Source organism: Schistocerca piceifrons, chromosome 8, assembly GCF_021461385.2.
Source record: "Schistocerca piceifrons isolate TAMUIC-IGC-003096 chromosome 8, iqSchPice1.1, whole genome shotgun sequence".
NCBI classification, from domain to species: domain Eukaryota; kingdom Metazoa; phylum Arthropoda; class Insecta; order Orthoptera; family Acrididae; genus Schistocerca; species Schistocerca piceifrons.
The window spans coordinates 34,429,857-34,448,213 of NC_060145.1; the positions used below are offsets into that span (position 1 = coordinate 34,429,857).

General features: G+C 46.9%; 1 protein-coding gene across 1 annotated transcript in view; it reads right to left on the bottom strand.

Annotated features, from left to right (window-relative positions):
- LOC124711543 (transmembrane protease serine 11D-like) overlaps positions 1 to 7,693 on the bottom strand; it is a 38,775-nt gene extending 31,082 nt beyond the window's left edge. The window contains exon 1 of the mRNA XM_047241678.1: positions 7,385 to 7,693. Within this exon, the coding sequence (XP_047097634.1) occupies positions 7,385 to 7,693 (309 nt within the window). The remainder of the gene's footprint in view (positions 1 to 7,384) is intronic.
- Positions 7,694 to 18,357: the final 10,664 nt, after the last annotated feature.

The following is an 18,357-nucleotide window of genomic DNA, read 5'->3' on the forward strand; positions in this document are numbered from 1 at the left end:
CCACACTTGCTAGGTGGTAGCCTTTAAATCGGCCACGGTCCGTTAGTATACGTCGGACCCGCGTGTCGCCACTATCAGTGATTGCAGACCGAGCGCCGCCACACGGCAGGTCTAGTCTAGAGAGACTCCCTAGCACTCGCCCCAGTTGTACAACCGACTTTGCTAGCGATGGTTCACTGTCTACATACGCTCTCATTTGCAGAGACGACAGTTTAGCATAGCCTTCAGTTACGTCATTTGCTACGACCTAGCAAGGCGCCATATTCAGTTACTATAAGTACTATCTTCAAGAATGTATTCTGAACAGATAATATTGTGAATCATGTACCGTCAAGAGCGACGTTCATCATTAATGGATTAAAGTTAAGTATCAAATTAATTATGTCCGCTTTCTGAATTCTCATTCCTTGTCATGTACCAGACTTCACGTCAGTATAGTTCTTCCCTCTTCACGCCAGCCTGCGTGAGCTAAATCGCGTGCATTTCGGCCTCCACTCGTAACACGGTGTTGGCTGTTCTGCTAACACAAAATTTCCAACATAATTATGACGTAACTCAACAAACTTTGAAAGCGGAATGCTAACTTGAGCCAGCCGCATAGAACATCCAGTTTCGGAAAGCTTTAGGGATTCAATATTCCGCGATGCACAGTGTCGATAGTGTGCCGAGAACAGCAAATTTCAGGCATTACCTCTCACCACAGACAACGCAATGGCCGACGACCTCCACTTAACGACCGAGAGCAGTGGTGTTTGCATAGAGTTGTCAGTGCCAACAGACAAGTAACAACGCGTGAAATAACCGCAGGTATTAATGTGGGACGTACGCCGAACGTATTCGTCAGGACAGTACGGCAAAATTCGGCGTTAATGGGCTATGGCAACAGATGAGCGACGCGAGTGTCTTTTCTAATAGGACGACATCGCTTGCAGCACCTCTCCTCAGCGCGTGACTATATCGGTTGGATCCTAGACTACTGTAAAACTAGCATGGAAAGATGATTCCGGATTTCAGCTGGTAAGAGCTGATGGTAGGGTTCTAGTATGGCGCAGACCTCACGAAGACACGGACCTCGGTTGTGAACAAGGAGCTGTGCAAGCTGGTGGTTCAAATGGCTCTGAGCACTATGGGACTTAATATCTGAGGTCATCAGTCCCCTAGAACTTAGAACTACTTAAAACTAACTAACCTAAGGACATGACACACATCCATGCCCGAGGCAGGGTTCGAACCTGCGGGCATAGCAGCAGCGCGATTCCGGAGTGAGGGAGCGAGGTGGCACAGTGGTTAGCACACTGGACTCGCATTCGGAAGGACGACGGTTCAATCCCGCGTCCGGCCATCTTGATTTAGGTTTTCCGTGATTTCCCTAAATCGCTCCAGGCAAATGCCGGGATGGTTCCTTTGAAAGGGCACGGCCGACTTCCTTCCCCGTTCTTCCCTAATCCGATGAGACCGATGACCTCGTTGTTTGGTCTCTTCCCCCAAACAACCTAACCCCGGACTGAGGTGCCTAGAACCGCTCGGCCACAGCGGCCGGCCAAGCTGGTGGTGGGTCCACAAGAGCATAGGCTGTGTTTACACGGAATGAACTGCGTACTCTGGTCCAGCAAAATCGACGACTGACTGGGAATTGTTTTGCTAGGCTACCTAGAGATCATATGCAGCCGTTCATGGACTTCATGTTCCGAAATAGTAATGGAATTTTTATGAATGACAATGGACCATGTTACTGGGCCACAGTTGCTAACAGTTGGTTTGAAGGGCATTCTGGATAGTTCAAGCGAATGACTTGGCTGCCCAGATCTTGAAAGGTGGCTACACTGAGTCACAGCGCCAGAGCTTCCGCCAAAGATTACTACTCCGCCGCCTCCACTGGGCCCAGTAGTGGTTCAGAGGATGTAGAGAGCAGTCGTTGTTCTGTTGGGCGAGAGAGTAGACGATCTGAGTGTTGACTGAAATCTTGTACTGTTCGGTTGGTGTAATGTATAGATGGAAGAAGATGCAATTGTCAGAATATATTTGAGAAAGGAGATGGGCTTTTGATTTATGATGCTGGTGTAATGGAATATTTTCGTCAATATATAATGAGGTAAAAGGTATTACAGTTTTCTTTAATAACAATCCCTCTTGCTCACAGGTACAGTCAACGAAGCATCTGGCTCATGTTCATTTATTAGACTTGTAATTCTGCTTTCTTTGTGCAATTATAGTATTTCTGGTTTTTCAATTAGTTCATTGTAAATGGTGTTTAAAATATTTTGTCGTATTGAGAAAGAACCGAGCCAGATGTACCGAGCGATCAAAAAGTCAGCATAAATTTGAAAACTTAATAAACCACGGAATAATGTCGATAGAGAGGTAAAAATTGACACACATGCTTTGAATGACATGGGGTTTTATTAGAAAAAAAAACAAAGTTCACAAAATTTCCGACAGATGGCGCTGGACAGCAAATCGTCAGTAACTGCTACCGTGACGGGTGAGAGGTACGCCGATATGTTACAGAATCGCATCATCCCCAGCCTGGCTGATAAACACGTGCTGGAACATACGATGTTTATGCAGGATGGCGCTCCAACAATATTGCTAGACGCGTGAAAGATCTCTTGCGCGCTTCGTTTGGTGGTGAGCGTGTGCTCAGCCGCCACTTTCGTCATGCTTGGCCTCCCAGGTCCCTAGACCCCAGTCTGTGCGATTATTGGCTTTGGGGTTACCTGAAGTCGCAAGTGTATCGTGATCAACCGACATCTCTAGGGATGCTGAAAGACAACATCCCACGCCAATGCCTCACCATAACTCGGGACATGTTTTACAGTGCTGTTCACAACATTATTCCTCGACTACAGTTATTGTTGAGGAATGATGGTGGACATTTTGAGCATTTCCTGTAAAGAACACCATCTTTGCTTTGTCTTACTTTGTTATGCTAATTATTGATATTCTGATCATATGAAGCGCCAACTGTCGGACGTTTTTGAACTTTTGTATTTTTTTGGTTCTAATAAAACCCCATGTCATTCCAAGCATGTGTGTCAATTTGTACATCTCTATCTACATTATTCCTTGATTTATTCAGTTTTCAAATTCATACTGACTTTTTGATCACCCAGTATGTACGTTGAGTCACACTACCACACACAGAACAGTTACACTTGTGCTTTGAGTCAGGGCCAACAGGTTACGAAACTTCGTAACCGGCCACACAGGTAGTATAATCATTGCATTTATTCATTAATATTAGTCATTTATTTATAATTAAGCCCCCATGCAACCTCCTGACATGAATCCCATCGAACGTTTACGGCACAAAATCGAGAGGTCATTTCGTGCACAGTATCCTGCACTGGAAACACTTTCACCTTTATGGAGGGCTACAGAGGCAGTGTGGCTCAGTATTTCAGCAGGGGACCTCCAGTGTCTTGTTGAGTCCATGCCATGTCGAGTATGGGCAAGCGCAGGTCCAACACGGTATTAAGAGGAATCGCATGACGTTTGTTACCTTAGTGTATTGTGCACAAGAAGGCGCGTAAAGCGCTTTGCAGGTCTCTAAAGAACGGTTCTGCTAGTGCGGCACTGAAGCAGCGAACCACAGCTCAAGTTTAAGGACTGGGAGCGATGCTCGCTGCTCCAAAGACGAACCTCAACTGCTGAGGGTCGTAGTGAATGGCGGGGCGAGCAGCGATCGTGCAAGTGAAATGCACCAGTAAGATTCAATGGGCTAGTTTCATCATCACTGAGCCATGCTGGCGAGCAGTTTGGAGAATAAACCAGGGTGTATAGGACCCGAGACAACCGGGAGATCCGGGAATAACCCGGGTATTTTTTCATCCGGGAGAAAACCGGGAAAAACCCGGGAATTTTTTAGAATTCGGGGATACTTTTTGTTTTAGTTTTCAGTTAAATTTTTGTAATTTTGACTGGGAAGAAATAATACTTTAACAGAGGACTGCAGCAATAAAACATGAACAAGAGAAAAAACTAAAATAAAACTTAAGTTACAAAGGAAATGTGCCATGTACACAACAAAATGCAGTGCTAATACAAAAAATGGTTCAAATGGCTCTGAGCACTATGGGACTCAACTGCTGAGGTCATTAGTCCCCTAGAACTTAGAACTAGTTAAACCTAACTAACCTAAGGACATCACAAAAATCCATGCCCGAGGCAGGATTCGAACATGCGACCGTAGCGTCTTGCGGTTTCAGACTGCAGCGCCTTTAACCGCACGGCCACTTCGGCCGGCTAGTGCTAATACAAGCGCCTGCCAGTAGCGAAAAGGCTTCAGGAAGACTCTGCAATGCTTCATAACAACAAATTGCCTCCGATGAGCACGATGTCACAACTGTTTACATTAGATTCGTGTGAGCAGTTGCGAGCGAGCCCATGCGCATGCATGCGCTTCTGGGTACAAAAGTATGACTTAGCTGTATAGGCAAGCAGCAAGATGGTACCCGGAAAAATTTTACTTGCGCGCGCAAGCTGCTATATTCAGTGGGAGCAAACCGGGGTATCTGCCCCGAGTGGCAATTTCAGTCGAGCATTAATCGCCTTGCGGAACAATGAAGATATTTTTGTCGGTTTGCTAGAGAAATATGGCTTTATTAATCTTTTCCGCTCAGGTAGTCAATTTATTTGAAACGAAGTGTTTAATTCCACACCACTGGCTAGTTTCGAGTGTTTGCTGCATTTCATCGCCGGCCGGGGTGGCTGAGCGGTTCTAAGCGCTTCAGTCTGGAAGCGCGCGACCGCTACGGTCGCAGGTTCGAATCCTGCCTCGGGCATGAATGTGTGTGATGTCCTTAGGTTAGTTAGGTTTAAGTTGTTCTAAGTTCTAGGGGACTGATGACCTCAGATGTTAAGTCGCACAGTGCCATTTGAACCATTTTTTGCATTTCATCTTCTAGCACGTATGGCATTATGCCATATTAAAGAACCAAACATGTCATAATACAATGCACTTTAAGCCGAATTATGCATTTTAGTATGGTTCACGAAATTCCTCTGATGTCTTGCTTCTTTTATGACATAATGTATGATCTTTCAATGTTTTACACGTGCGAACATACGGAATTCCTGCGTCATCGTAGCTGCGCAAGCGCGGTGAAGCGTGTTATCTGGCGCTCTCTGGCAGCTGCTGAAACGAATCTCTTTCTAACAGGTTGCGGGAAAATATTGCGCCAGCCGGTGTGGCCGTGCGGTTCTAAGCGCGTCAGTTTGGAACCGCGTGACCGCTACGGTCGCAGGTTCGAATCCTGCCTCGGGCGTGGATGTGTGTGATGTCCTTAGGTTAGTTAGGTTTAAGTAGTTCTAAGTTCTAGGGGACTGATGACCTCAGTAGTTAAGTCTCATAGTGCTCAGAGCCATTTGAACCATTTTTGAAAATATTGCGAATGATTGATTGAAAAGCGTTACTTCCAAAGTAAATTTCTTTTTAAGCAAGATGAACTATGTGCGAGAATGTGCGATGAATTTCTTAAATCACAGAGCTTTTGACTCATTCAAAAATCAACTGAGGAAGGCCTTTTAGAAAAAATTTCGAGCCCGGGAGATCAGACATTTATATCGGTATTAAAAATTTTACTGGCACAATTGTGTGATATATCTTAAAGCGTAACAAGCGCAAAAAAGATCAACATTATACGTGAAAGTTTAGCTTGTCTTGCAGCTTCTTAATCGTCGAGACCAACATTATATGTGGAAGCTGTGCTTTTCTTGTAGCAACACTATGTATATTAATTTACACCATTAACTTTTCCTATTTGTGTGTATGCTCTAACAGTGATAATGCTGTAAATAGTCTTCACGGGTGTGTCGCCGGATGACGTTGTGCAAATCCCACAATATTTCTTCGGAGCACTGTCCGATATCATCAGGTTGTTGAACTTCGCTGGTGGCTGGGTACGACTGACAAGATCCGCATGTCGACGCCGCTGTATATAGAGCACGCGCGTGAAGATTGCGCAGGCGCGGAAACCACGCATGCGCAAAATTTGCAGATAGATGGCGCCGGACTCAAACGCCCTCTGCCGGGAAACGCAGAGCGGCCGTTCTGCGCGTGCGCTGACGCTGTGTTTACTAACATGCTGCCAAAGTTATGACGGGTCTATTATCGAAAGCTCGTCGTGATTTAACAGTAGCCAATGCAGGGTTCCAGGCTGTACTCAACTGAAATCCCGCATTCCTGTTGTTAAGGTTATCAGCTGTACGGATATGTGTTGCCTCCTTAATGACGCAATCCCAGAAAGAGGATGCTGGGGATAAAACTTCCGTCTTTTCATAAATCATGTGATGTCCTGTGTTCAGACAGTGTTCTGCAATTGCCGACTTCTCCGGTTGGCGTAGGCGTGTATGACGCTGATGTTCATCGCAACGTTCTTGTACTGTGCGACATGTCTGACCTGTATATGCCGCCCCACACTGACAAGGAATCTTGTACACACCACGTTTCCTCAGACCGAGATCATCCTTAACCGAACCTAACAGGTTCCTCAGTTTCGCAGATGGTCGGAAAACACACTTGATGTCATATCTATCGAGGACTCTTCCGATTCTTGACGACATGGCACCAAAGTACGGCAAGAAGGCCAAGGTGGTGGGTGTCTTCGTATCTTCATTCTGCTCCGTAGATTGAACTCACTTGGGCCTGAATGCATTACGTATTTGTCTCTCAGAATAACCGTTTTGAATGAAGAATGCCTTCAAATGTCTTCACTCGGCAGGCTTTCAGAGTCAGATACCACACGCTCTCTATGAACTAGCGTACGTAATGCACTACCGCATTGTGCTGGATGATGGCAGCTTGTGGCCTTCCGATTCTTGACGACATGGCATCAAAGTACGGCAAGAAGGCGAAGGTGGTGGGTGTCTTCGTATCTTCATTCTGCTCCATAGATTGAACTCGCTTGGGCCTGAATGCATTACGTATTTGTCTCTCAGAATAACCGTTTTGACGGAAGACTGTCTTCAAATGTTGCATCTCACTCGGCAGGCTTTCAGAGTCAGATACCGCACGCTCTCTATGAGCTAGCGTACGTAATGCACTACCGCATTGTGCTGGATGATGGCAGCTTGTGGCCTGCAAATATAGATCTGTATGCGTTGGCTTGCGGTATACGCTGTGTCTTTTCTTAGTTGCGTGTTCTAAAGGGCTGAGAAGTTCTACGCCGGTGTATAAAATCATAACCATTTAAAGGATTGATAAGTTTTACAGTTCTGAGGAAACGTATACTGTCACTTAACGCGGAAGATGTGTATTTTCACCTGGGAAAAAGTGTGCTTTTTAACCAGGAAACCCGGGGAAAATCCGGGAATTTTTTTTCCTTGTCCGCGTATACACCATGAAGTAAACGTACCATAAATGTGCTCTTGAATGTCGGCTCACCTGGATGACGCCGATATCGTTGTCGGCGTCGTCGGTGGACATGTGGAAGTCGGCGTGTTTGATCATCTGCGCGACGTCGAGGCGGAGGACGAGCAGACCCGCCAAGTCGCGTGGGCGTCGGGCATCTCCTGGCTCGCGAGGACGCAGCGAGCCGCCGTCAGCGCCCACGTGCTGCCGATGATCGACGCGCCGCTCCCGCTGTTGTCCAGGATCTGCATGGAGGCCATCCAAGGGAAGTCGGCGATGTCGGCCGCCGTGCCGTTGATGACGCGCCCGTGGCCGCGAGCCCTGACAAGGGAACCTCCTCATCGCACCCCGCTCAGATTTAGTTATAAGTTGGCACAGTGGATAGGCGCCGAAAAACTGAACACAGATCAATCGAGAAAACAGGAAGAAGTTGTGTGGAACTATGAAAAAATAAGCAAAATCTACAAACTGAGTAGTCCATGCGCAACATACATAACATCAAGGAGAGTGTGAGCACAGGAGCGCCGTGGTCCCGTGGTTAGCGTGAGCAGCTGCGGAACGTGAGGTCCTTGGTTCAAGTCTCTTCTCGAATCAAAAGTTTAATTTTTTTATTTTTTGTTTCTGGACAAACTCTTATGTTTTCATCACTTTTTTGGGAGTGATTCTCATATCCACAAGAAAACCTAAATCGAGCAAGGTAGAAGAATCTTTTTACCCATTGGCCAAGTGTACAAGTTAGGTGGGTGGACAACATATTCCTGTCATGTGACGCACATGCCGTCACCAGTGTCGTATAGAATATATCAGTCGTGTTTTCCTGTGGGGGGAATCGGTTGACCTATGACCTTGCGATCAAATGTTTTCGGTTCCCACTGGACAGGCACTACTAATCGCACGGTTTTGCGGTGCGGTCGCAAAACACAGACACTGAACTTTTTACAGTCAACAGAGACGTCAATGAACGTACGGACAGATCATAACTTTGCGAAAATAAATTTTTCGCTCGAGGGAAGACTTGAACCAAGGACCTCTCGTTCCGCAGCTGCTCACGCTAACCACGGGACCACGGCGCTCCTGCCCTCAAACTCTCCATGAAGTTGCTTATCTTGCACATGGACTACTCAGTTTGTATATTTTGCTTATTTTTTTCATAGTTCCACACAACTACTTCCTGTTTTCTCGATTGATCTGTGTTCAGTTTTTCGAGGCCTATCCACTGTGCCAACTTATAACTAAATCTGAGCGGGGTGCGATGAGGAGGTTCCCTTGTGAGCCAGGGAGCCGCCAGCGACGGCGGCGCCAGCAGACACGCCGCGGCGATGACAGGCGCTGCGCGCGTCATGGCGGAGGCAGGGGCCGAGGCGCAGGTTGTAAGGCCGCTTTTGTACCGCCCAGACACTTGTTGGGCACTATCAGACTGCTCCGTGAACAATGCGACCTTTGTCGATATTCAACGTCTGCAAAGGTCATATCTCAAGTGGCATACAATGTACAGAGATATCACACAGCTTTGTTACAAAATTCTCAGAGACTCAGTCAGTTATCTATTCTGAAAAGTCAAGTTGTTTTCGACGACAGAGCTCGTCTTGTTGTCACAAAATGTTCAGACATCGGGTCATGTATCTGTTCTGAAAAGGTCAACTTGTTTTCGAGTGTAGAACTCACCTGTCGAACAGTTACTCGAAAATTTAGGGTGTTGCTTCATAAAAGACGTACGATCACATACTCACCCCAATAACAGAGCACACTGGTCGCTCTGGAGCACTGTTGGTGGTGTAGGACTGGTATTAGGCTGCCACGTGACCCTCCACCGCTGAAATGACTCATGGCAGTGAAGTGGCGTGCTTGTGCTAGTCGGTTGTATGGAATTAGTGATGTAACATGAATTGACATAGGGATGATACGTGCTGTCATAAGGGAGCGGTTGTGTTTTGAGATGTTCGTCACCACACAACAAACGAAGCTGCCTAGTTCGTTGTATCAGTGCAAACTGTCCCACGGGTTAGGAAGCAATGGTGTGAAGCTTACAGTGATGTAATACGGCGAAAGAACAGTGGTCAAAAAAAAAGTTACGATCAATAGGGACAAGACGCAGCTGTCACGCATTGTCGGTGACAGACGCTGCCGAACTTGGTAGGAGTTGCTGGTGTCACTGCCTGCACATCTATCTCAACTAGTTTCCAAGTGGGCTCTGCGAAGGAACCTACACACAATGGACATTTAGAGGTAGTTACTTCGCAAAACGTCGTTGCTCTCAGTGCAACCTACAGCTGCACAGCTTCAGTGATCCAAACAGTACACACTGGGCAGAAGGTGACTGAAGGTTGTATTGGGGTCCGACGAGTTGAGACTTTGCCTCGACTTTGCGACGAGTGCCCCAATAGCGGAATGAGGCATTGAAACTTACACAACGTGTATGTGGAGGGGGTCGGAGCGGGATGGGGTGGGGGGGGGGGGAGGGGCAGTTCTGTCAGGAGGTACTTCTATGATGTCTTCCAGGTTGTTCTTGGTACCTTGACTTGGGCCCATTCATTCTGTTCGCTGTTACCATGACCTAGGATGTTTATTTCAGCATCCTCCATGACCAGGTTTTGCCTTCTCTTCTACATGGTAAGTATACAAGCCATGTTGACGGGGTTTGTAGGTTCTAGCTCTATTGGATTTCGTCATCAGCGAGTGACTTTGGTAGGATACATGGCATACTTAGTGATACTTATGGAGTCTCTTCCTCTATGAGCTGAGGCGATTGTCAAGGTTAGAGGCAGTGTTACCCAGTATTAGTGTGATGTCTATTGTCGGTCACTAATTTTTTGCTTATTATGCTTATTGAAACATTTGTCTCGAATACTTTCAGGCAACTTCAGTAGTCCTGCCGTCTTGTTTCCACATTTCCTAATAGTGGACGCTACCCAGTAAACATAACAGAGAAGGCGCATTTAACGAAACCGACCATTGACAGAAATTAAAAAAAATGGTTCAAATGGCATTTGTCTCGAATACTTTCAGGTAACTGCAGGTGTCCTGCCGCCTTGTTTCCACATTTCCTAATAGTGGACCCTACCCAGTACACATAAGAGAGAAGGCGCATTTAACGAAACCAACCATTGACAGAAATTTAAAAAAATGGTTCAAATGGCTCTGAGCACTATGGGACTTAACATCTGTGGTCATCAGTCCCCTAGAACTTAGAACTACTTAAACCTAACTAACCTAAGGGCATCACACACATCCATGCCCAAGGCAGGATTCGAACCTGCGACCGTAGCAGTCACGCGGTTCCAGACTGAAGCGCCTAGAACCGCACGGCCAAACCAGCCGGCTAGAAATTTAAAATCTGACTAGTCTTGACTATTCAGGTTAAACAGTAGCCTTGACATAATTACACAGTTCAAATGGCTCTGAGCACTATGGGACTTAACATCTATGGTCATCAGTCCCCTAGAACTTAGAACTACTTAAACCTAACTAAGGACAGCACACAACACCCAACACCCAGCCATCACGAGGCAGAGAAAATCCCTGACCCCGCCGGGAATCGAACCCGGGAACCCGGGCGTGGGAAGCGAGAACGCTACCGCACGACCACGAGATGCGGGCAATTACACAGTAATTGCGTTGTTTACCTTATCAGGCACTGCTGGGGCGAGTCAGGCTAAATGTAAAGAACGAAGTTACAATGAAATCCAGACCATTAGCTGCTTCTGGGACGGTTGAAAATGTGTACCCCGACCGGGACTCGAATCTGGGATCTCCTGTTTACATGGCAGACACTCTATCCAAGTGAGCCATCGAGGACACCGACGATGCGGCTGGTCGCGGCGGAGGTTCGAGCCCTCCCTCGGGCATGGGTGTGTGTGTTTGTCCTTAGGATACTTTAGGTTCAGTAGTGTGTAAGCTTAGGGACTGATGACCTTAGCAGTTAAGTCCCATAAGATTTCACACACATTTGAACTTTTTTTTTTTTGACACCGACGACAGAGCGACTGCAGGAGCTTATCTCTGGTACGCTCCTCTTGAGACCGATATTTCCAACTTACTGTCCACACACTACTTTTGTAATTCCCCTGCCCACTATACTCATTACTCGCGGCAGTCAATCTACCGATTCCCGTAACAGTTTGAGCAACGTGAGTACATCCGCCCTGTAGAAGATCATTGGCTACTAAGCCTTATCGTATATGAAGATGGTACAGAGTGTTTCAAAAATGACCGGTATATTTGAAACGGCAATAAAAACTAAACGAGCAGCGATAGAAATACACCGTTTGTTGCAATATGCTTGGGACAACAGTAGATTTTCAGGCGGACAAACTTTCGAAATTACAGTAGTTACAATTTTCAACAACAGATGGCGCTGCAAGTGATGTGAAAGATATAGAAGACAACGCAGTCTGTGGGTGCGCCATTCTGTGCGTCGTCTTTCTGCTGTAAGCGTGTGCTGTTCACAACGTGCAAGTGTGCTGTAGACAACATGGTTTATTCCTTGGAACAGAGGATTTTTCTGGTGTTGGAATTCCACCGCCTAGAACACAGTGTTGTTGCAACAAGACGAAGTTTTCAACGGAGGTTTAATGTAACCAAAGGACCGAAAAGCGATACAATAAAGGATCTGTTTGAAAAATTTCAACGGACTGGGAACGTGACGGATGAACGTGCTGGAAAGGTAGGGCGACCGCGTACGGCAACCACAGAGGGCAACGCGCAGCTAGTGCAGCAGGTGATCCAACAGGGGCCTCGGGTTTCCGTTCGCCGTGTTGCAGCTGCGGTCCAAATGACGCCAACGTCCACGTATCGTCTCATGCGCCAGAGTTTACACCTCTATCCATACAAAATTCAAACGCGGCAACCCCTCAGCGCCGCTACCATTGCTGGACGAGAGACATTCGCTAACGATATAGTGCACAGGATTGATGACGGCGATATGCATGTGGGCAGCATTTGGTTTACTGACGAAGCTTATTTTTACCTGGACGGCTTCGTCAATAAACAGAACTGGCGCATATGGGGAACCGAAAAGCCCCATGTTGCAGTCCCATCGTCCCTGCATCCTCAAAAAGTACTGGTCTGGGCCGCCATTTCTTCCAAAGGAATCATTGGCCCATTTTTCAGATCCGAAACGATTACTGCATCACGCTATCTGGACATTCTTCGTGAATTTGTGGCGGTACAAACTGCCTTAGACGACACTGCGAACACCTCGTGGTTTATGCAAGATGGTGCCCGGCCACATCGCACGGCCGACGCCTTTAATTTCCTGAATGAATATTTCGATGATCGTGTGATTGCTTTGGGCTATCCGAAACATACAGGAGGCGGCGTGGATTGGCCTCCCTATTCGCCAGACATGAACCCCTGTGACTTCTTTCTGTGGGGACACTTGAAAGACCAGGTGTACCGGCAGAATCCAGAAACAATTGAACAGCTGAAGCAGTGCATCTCATCTGCATGTGAAGCCATTCCGCCAGACACGTTGTCAAAGGTTTCGGGTAATTTCATTCAGAGACTACGCCATATTATTGCTAGCATGGTGGATATGAGGAAAATATCGTACTATAGAGTTTCCCAGACCGCAGCGCCATCTGTTGTTGAAAATTGTAACTACTGTAATTTCGAAAGTTTGTCTGCCTGAAAATGTACTGTTGTCCCAAGCATATTGCAACAAACGGTGTATTTCTATCGCTGCTCGTTTAGTTTTTATTGCCGTTTGAAATATACCGGTCATTTAAGAAACACCCTGTATAAGGCTTACCGGCCAATGCTCTTGTTCAGTGCGGATGCCCTCACGTTGCTCAAAGTCTTACGGCAATTAGTAGATTGACTGCTCTGAGCACTATGGGACTTAACATCTGAGGTCATTAGTCCCCTAGACTTAGAACTACTTAAACCTAACTAACCTAAGGGCATCACACACATCCATGCCCAAGGCAGGATTCGAACCTGCGACCGTAGCAGTCACGCGGTTCCAGACTGAAGCGCCTAGAACCCCTCGGCCACCACGGCCGGCGGTGTCACTCGCAGATGCTGAAATCGAATATACCAATGTTCGAGTGTTCAGCCTCCCGTCGGAAGTTGATGACAACTTTCTAAAGGACAGATTGACTCTTTACGTTGACTTGAAAAACGTCCGTCGTGGACGCTGGTCTACTCAACGCATATTACAGTGTTGTAGTGTAAATAGTTCCGTGGCAATGCATGTCAAACGCAACATTCCATCACATTTACAAGCGTGTGGGTACCGCGTCCGTGTCATGTATACTGGTCAAGAGGGAACCTGCTTCCTATGTAATGGAAGTGGACACGTTCGGACTAATTGCCCGCGGAGGGCTTTCGTATTAAAGCCGTCATTAGTGCAGCGTCGCAAATTGAAGATTGCTGATCTTTTTCTTTCCATTCCCGACGTCGGACCTACTTCTGCTTCGGATCATAATGAACGGACAGTCAATTCTGATAATCATGTTAATGAGTTTCCGCCTCTACCTCCGCGACTGGTTCCGAATCCTGTTGCCCCCAGGATAGAACCCGCAACGGTGACAAACAAGCGGTGTCGCATTCAGGATGGTGATAGTGAGGATTTGGCCGTGCCTTCTGCGCCAACTTCCTCCGCATCAATTGTTTCCCCTGCTTATCTCGATGCTACGATACCTACCGTCCGTGGTACGGTAAGTGGCGAAGAAGTTACCTCTAGCATCCCTCCTGCTCGCGAAGTGGCTCCTTCTGAACTGCCTGGGTGTGAAGAGGGAGCGGAGTCGCCCCCCACCCTCTTCGTCTTTGTGTCCTCCGTTACAGTCTGAGACGCTGCTGTGTCCTCCTGCTCCTTCGTCTTCAGCCACCTACTGACTACAGCAACTCGCGAGGAGAATAAAATTGACGACCAAGTATCACCAGAATACTTCCAAGTATCACCAGAATCCTTCCACCTTAGTGACTGGAACTGCATTACATGACCGCAGTTCTGAGGGGCAGGAAGCTGTGCCTCTGATCCCTCCCACACATCCGCCTGCTGAGGCCGCCATCCCACGTAGCTGACAGAAACAGCGTATCCAACCTGACTGTGTGGTGGCACCTAAGAAATCTAAGAAAAGAGGTTGCGATGACGGAGGTTCTGGTCCACCAATGTCTGATTCCTCTGTGGATTCTGCAATGGACATTGACTCTCAGCTGTCTACCTAATTCTGCTCGGGCGTTCCGTACAGCCCTGTATAGATGTGATCAGGGACCCAAGCCAACACGTTCCTTTCCTTAATCATGTGGAATCAGAACTGCGATTCGATTCTCTGCGTCAGTTCATTTATGATCCATGTGCGGACATAGTCTTCTTACAGTATGTGATATTTAGGTTCAAATGGCTCTGGGTATTATGGGACTCAACTGCTGTGGTCGTAAGTCCCCTAGAACTTAGAACTACTTAAACCTAACTAACCTAAGGACAGCACACAACACCCAGCCATCACGAGGCGGAGAAAATCCCTGACCCCGCCGGGAATCGAACCCGGGAACCCGGGCGTGGGAAGCGAGAACGCTACCGCACAACCACGAGATGCGGGCTCATATTTAGGCATTTCTCCTCACCTGGTTTTCGTGTGATCTTTAATGTAGCACCTGAATATTCTACGGAGACCGCCTTATTCTTTCCCGAAGGCATTCCTGTTGCTGAGGTGGAAATGTTGGATTCTGGCAGGGGCATAGGTTGTCAACTTTTTAATCTTAACTTGGTTCTTTTATATGCTCCTTCTGGCACTGGTCACGCAGTGGATCATTCACGTTTTTATAAAGATGAGATGGTTTATCTGTTGCGTAAGATTGCCGGCCGGAGTGGCCGTGCGGTTCTAGGCGCTGCAGTCTGGAACCGCGAGACCGCTACGGTCGCAGGTTGGAATCCTGCCTCGGGCTTGGATGTGTGTGATGTCCTCAGGTTAGTTAGGTTTAATTTGTTCTAAGTTGTAGGGGCCTGATGACCTCAGAAGTTGAGTCCCATAGTGCTCAGAGCCATTTTTTTGTTGCATAAGAGTCCTCGGGGTACTCTGTTGGGCGGTGATTTTAACTGTGTGTTGCGTCCTGCAGATCAATCCCCAATTTTATTTTCTGTTGCGAATTACAAGAACTGGTCCGCTCCTTACGCCTGCAAGATGTCTGGGTATGTAAATACCCGGCGTTAGTTAAATTTACTCACTTTACTGCGACTTCTAGTAGCCGGTTAGATAGGTTTTACTTATCAGACAGCCTGTGCGACTGCATTCTTAATGTTGAAGTCATCCCAGCTTCCTTTACGGATCACTGTGTTGTGACTACAACCATCAATCTAGAAAGGCAACCAGTCAAATTGTTTCGCACTCCGTCGATGTTAAACGTCGCTCACCTAGCTGACCCCTCTCGCGATGACGTGATCTGAGCGTTATGGGATCGTATTCTACAGGCCTCTGGGAAGTACTCTTCCATCCTTGACTCGTGGACACAGCTTGCAAAACCGAGGTTCAGGCAATTTTTGATACCTCTCTGTGCTGCCAAAGTGCGAAACTTTCTGAGAACTTACGAATATTACTATTCCATCTTGCGTGAATTTGGTGATGCTGCGGATCACGCCCCTCTGCGAATAGCGGATGTTAAGCGTGTCAAGGCAGAATTGTAGACCTTGAAAACAATGCAAATGGAAGGGTTGAAAATGCGATCCTAGCCACGTCATTGGTGACAGAAGAACTGACTTTCTTATATCATTTGCTTTCTGCATCAGACCCGTCGCCGACGCGCTTGTATTCACTCTCTCACGACAAATAATGGACGTATCGCACCGGAGAAGCTGATATAGTTCGTGTCTTACACAAATACTATGTAGACATCTACGACATCGACGAGTCCAGTGCAACACTTTACGACCCACCAGTCATCATCTTGGATACGACAACTACACGAGTACATAATGAACGCTCTCAGCTGCATTTCAGCCTGAGGAAGTTTACAAACTTATTGTGCGGTTGCCTTCTCAAAAGTCTCCGGTTTTGGATGGACTCCGCAAGGGATTTTATGTGCGGTTTTGGCCGCTGTTCTGTGCTGCCTTTACCTCCATTTTGAACAAAGTGTTACAGGGTACAGTAGTGCCGACCTCGTTCAAAGTAGGAAAAATTCTTTTAATCCCAAAACGCCCTCGACCGGCTTTCCCCGATAGTTCTCGCCCAATTACTTTGTTAAACTTTTGTACATGGCTGCACGTTCAGAGGCCGTGAATAGTTAAACGTGAAAGAAAACAGCCCTCGGTCACTATTTTTAACGAATTATGCGGGTTTCAACACTGCTAGGAGTGTCTTCTTCAGAATTTAAATCAAAGAATGGTCTATAACATGGTCACAGAATTATGACTAAAAACGTATTGATTTAAATTCTGAAGAAGACACTCCCAGCATTGTTGAAACCCGGTTAATTCGTTAAAAATAGTGACCGAGGGCTGTTTTCTTTCAATTGTACTTTGTTAAACTTTGATTATAAGACTGTGGCGAAGGCAGTTAATAGTAGGATGTTGGCTCTGACGGAGATGATTGTTGCCAAACATCAAAGCTGCGTACCTGGTCGTACCATTCTTACTAACCAACCGCTGTGGACGAGCGGTTCTAGCTGCTTCAGTTCGGAACCGCACTGCTGCTACGGTCGCAAGTTCGAATCCTGCCTCGGGCATGGAGGTGTGTGATGTCCTTAGGTTAGTTAGGTTTAACTAGTTCTAAGTCTAGGGGACTAATGACCTCAGATGTTAAGTCCCATAGTGCTTAGAGCCATTTGAACCATTCTTACTCCTATAGTCGAGTGTCGTGACATGGTTTTGGTTGCTGCTGTAACGCACCGAGCGAGGTGGCGCAGTGGTTAGACACTGGACTCGCATTCGGGAGGACGACGGTTCAATCCCGCGTCCGGCCATCCTGATTTAGGTTTTCCGTGATTTCCCTAAATCGCTCCAGGCAAATGCCGGGATGGTTCCTTTGAAAAGGCACGGCCGACTTCCTTCCCCATCCTTCCCTAATCCGATGAGACCGATGACCTCGCTGTCTGGTCTCCTTCCCCAAACAACCCAAGCTGTAACGTAAGTCCCTTGTGTCCTTGGTTTCCTAGACTTTAATAAGTCGTTTGATCGTGTTAATCACGAATATTTGCTTCGGATTCTGGAGGCAGTTGGTATTACTGTTGACACACGGTGAGTGCTCTCAAATCTCTTTACGGGGATTTCAGCTTCAGTGGTTGTTAATGGCCAACTGACGCCCCCCACAAATATCCGTCGGGGAGTACCTCAAGGATGCCCGCTGTCAATGACTTTGTGTTGTCTCTGGAGCCCCTCTTCTTCGGATGCTAGCATCCCACCTCAATGGTTGGAAGGTTTCCGGAGCTGTTCGGCCTTACGCAGATGACGTGATGGTTCTACTCCGCAATTCTGCGGAGATACATCGACTGGAGGCTGTAATCGGTCATTATTGTCGGAATTCAGGTGCAGTACTTGTTGTTGTTGTTGTGGTCGTCAGTCCTGAGACTGGTTTGATGCATCTCTCCATGCTACTCCATCCTGTGCAAGTTTCTTCATCTCCCAGTACCTCCTGCAGCCTACATCCTTCTGTATCTCCTTAGTGTATTCATCTCTTAGTCTCCCTCTACGATTTTTACCCTCCACGCTGCCCTCCAGTACTAGATTAGTGATCCCTTGATGCTTCAGAACATGTCCTACCAACCGATCCCTTCTTCTAGTCAAGTTGTGCCACAAACTCCTCCCCAATTCTATTCAGTACCTCCTCATTAGTTATGTGATCTACCCATCTAATCTTCAGCATTCTTCTGTAGCACTACATTTCGAAAGCTTCTATTCTCTTCTTATCTAAACTATTTATCGTCCATGTTTCACTTCCATACATGGCTACACTCCATACAAATACTTTCAGAAACGACTTCCTGACACATAAATCTATACTCGATGTTAACAAATTTCTCTTCTTCAGAAACGCTTTCCTTGCCATTGCCAGTCTACATTTTATATCCTT